We start from the raw sequence: 1,963 nt of genomic DNA, 5'->3' as shown, positions 1-1,963 counted from the left end.
CCTTCTATCCACTTACCTCTACGCTATCGTACTTACTTTGACGCTACTTACCTGCATTACACATACCTCTACGCTGTGAAACCGTTACTCCACTTACCTCAACACCACCTTACCTGTACGCAAATTACTATCTAGCATTTCTATAAATGCAGATCTAAAATTAAAATTCACTTGAATTACCTATAAAAGAACAAAAAGGATTCTGAAATCAAGCACTGAAATTCAGTAGACTGACTTGAAAAATTGAAAAAAAAATACAATATGCACACAATATTGCAATTTATAAGCAAAGGGAGCCATACTGCAGCAATTAGGAGCGCAGGTGATTAGTGAAGACGTAATTTATTGCTATCATGTGGAAATAATGATCTTTGTAAAATATACAATATACAAATCTGTAAAGTATACAATATTAGTTATAATATGCAGTTGATATGAAACAGTCATATTATAAAAAGTAATTGAAGATGAATTCGTTCACTTCGTTTTTTGAGTTTACAAAATTTGAAGAAAAAATAAAAATTCTTACCATATTCGATGGGGGCAATCACGATGCGGCTCCCATATTCACGCACTTAAACATTAAAGCTTACTTAATTCTTCCTTACCCTATGTGACAAGGACAAACATCGAAACCATAGGAAACGCAATTTGAGTGGCATCGGCTGCGACTAAACGGAAGAGCCAGTTTGCCAAGCGACATACTGGTTGTATTGATTTAACGTATTTGATTGCTGTCCCAAATTCTTTCTTACTATTTGTGATAAGCAAAGGCACACTGGGACGGCTAGAAAACGCCATTATTTACAGGTGAACACTGGTTGGCATCAGGACAGGCCTCATGAGACGACATAATCCACAACTATTATAAACAAAAACTACTTACTAATTTTTGTCATATCACATTGGAAGCGCACTGACAATACGTTGTAAGGATGTATATGAACGCTGCTCGACTGACTCAGAGAAATCTGCTACAATTACAATCAATTCCTTCTTACTCTTATGATAAGTGAAACCACACTAGAACAACCGGGAAGCGTCACTGCACCAACTTCAACTAACTCAGAGCGCTATCAGAAGAAATATCGTATTCCATTAACGTCAATGTAATGCTGTCATGGATAAAATGTATACAATGCAATCAGGAGCAAATTCAATACTTACGGATGTTTGTAATGCCACATTTTGAACGAAGTGATGTGAACATGACTTATCACGGTGCCCAGAACAAATAAAACTCCATAAAAGCTCAGCTGATGACGTAATCTGTTATTAAAGATTTTACCAGATTGTACATATATCTAATACGCCCATCGTCTTGCTGTCTAATTCAACAAATTCAATACTTACTATTTTTTGTCATACGTTTTTTGAACGCTTGTCAGCAACTTCAACAACCACTATTCAACATCTTTTACCTGTCTTTACTGATAATGGATTGCATCTGTGCATTTTCAAAATGTAGCAAGGGAAATGTAAATTTCAATTTTTAAAAGAATTGAATCACAGACAACCAATCTATGATTTCATATACATGATAATTTAATATTAATGCTGCAGTTAGAATGAAAGTAATGTGACGCTAATGGCACTGCAACCTACAACCTAAATTTAACAGAAAAATTCAAGGGAAACGAAAGGCATATTTATCATGATGCATAGTTACCATATTCAGTTAGTTTTCAGATACAGTGTTTCACATTCAATAAAACTGATTACAAAATTTCTGAAAAGTAAATAAGAGTATAAACAGAATATTTTTTGTCTTCAATCTTTCTAGATAATGCATTGTAGTAAATATACATCTACATCTAAAAAGTTACATTGACCATACATAGTTACCTAGTTAGCATAGTTACCATATTTAATTAGTCTTCAGAATCTGGTTGTTTCACATTCACCACATAAAAACAATGTCCATTCTGAAAGGAAATTATATCACACAATAGGAAACAAAAAA

General features: G+C 33.8%; 1 protein-coding gene across 1 annotated transcript; it reads right to left on the bottom strand.

Annotated features, from left to right (window-relative positions):
- Positions 1 to 804: 804 nt before the first annotated feature.
- Tsp_14114 (conserved hypothetical protein) lies at positions 805 to 1,865 on the bottom strand. Its single transcript, XM_003370969.1, is given in 6 exon segments — positions 805 to 862; positions 905 to 960; positions 1,002 to 1,073; positions 1,168 to 1,269; positions 1,289 to 1,328; positions 1,846 to 1,865. 6 exon segments carry the CDS (start codon positions 1,863 to 1,865, stop codon positions 805 to 807), a joined length of 348 nt encoding a protein of 115 aa, XP_003371017.1.
- Between the last annotated feature and the right edge of the window lie 98 nt (positions 1,866 to 1,963).

The sequence above is a fragment of the Trichinella spiralis genome (assembly GCF_000181795.1).
Source record: "Trichinella spiralis strain ISS 195 chromosome Unknown Scfld229, whole genome shotgun sequence".
NCBI lineage: Eukaryota > Metazoa > Nematoda > Enoplea > Trichinellida > Trichinellidae > Trichinella > Trichinella spiralis.
This window is presented reverse-complemented; position numbering and strand designations above follow the sequence as displayed.

Coding starts and splice junctions, on each gene's coding strand:
- Tsp_14114 (XM_003370969.1), bottom strand. CDS start 1,865: ATGGTAACTATGCTAACTAG. Junction 1,329..1,845: donor ATGGTAACTATGCTAACTAG/GTAACTATGTAT, acceptor TTGTTGAATTAG/ACAGCAAGACGATGGGCGTA. Junction 863..904: donor ATTGTCAGTGCGCTTCCAAT/GTGATATGACAA, acceptor TGTTTATAATAG/TTGTGGATTATGTCGTCTCA.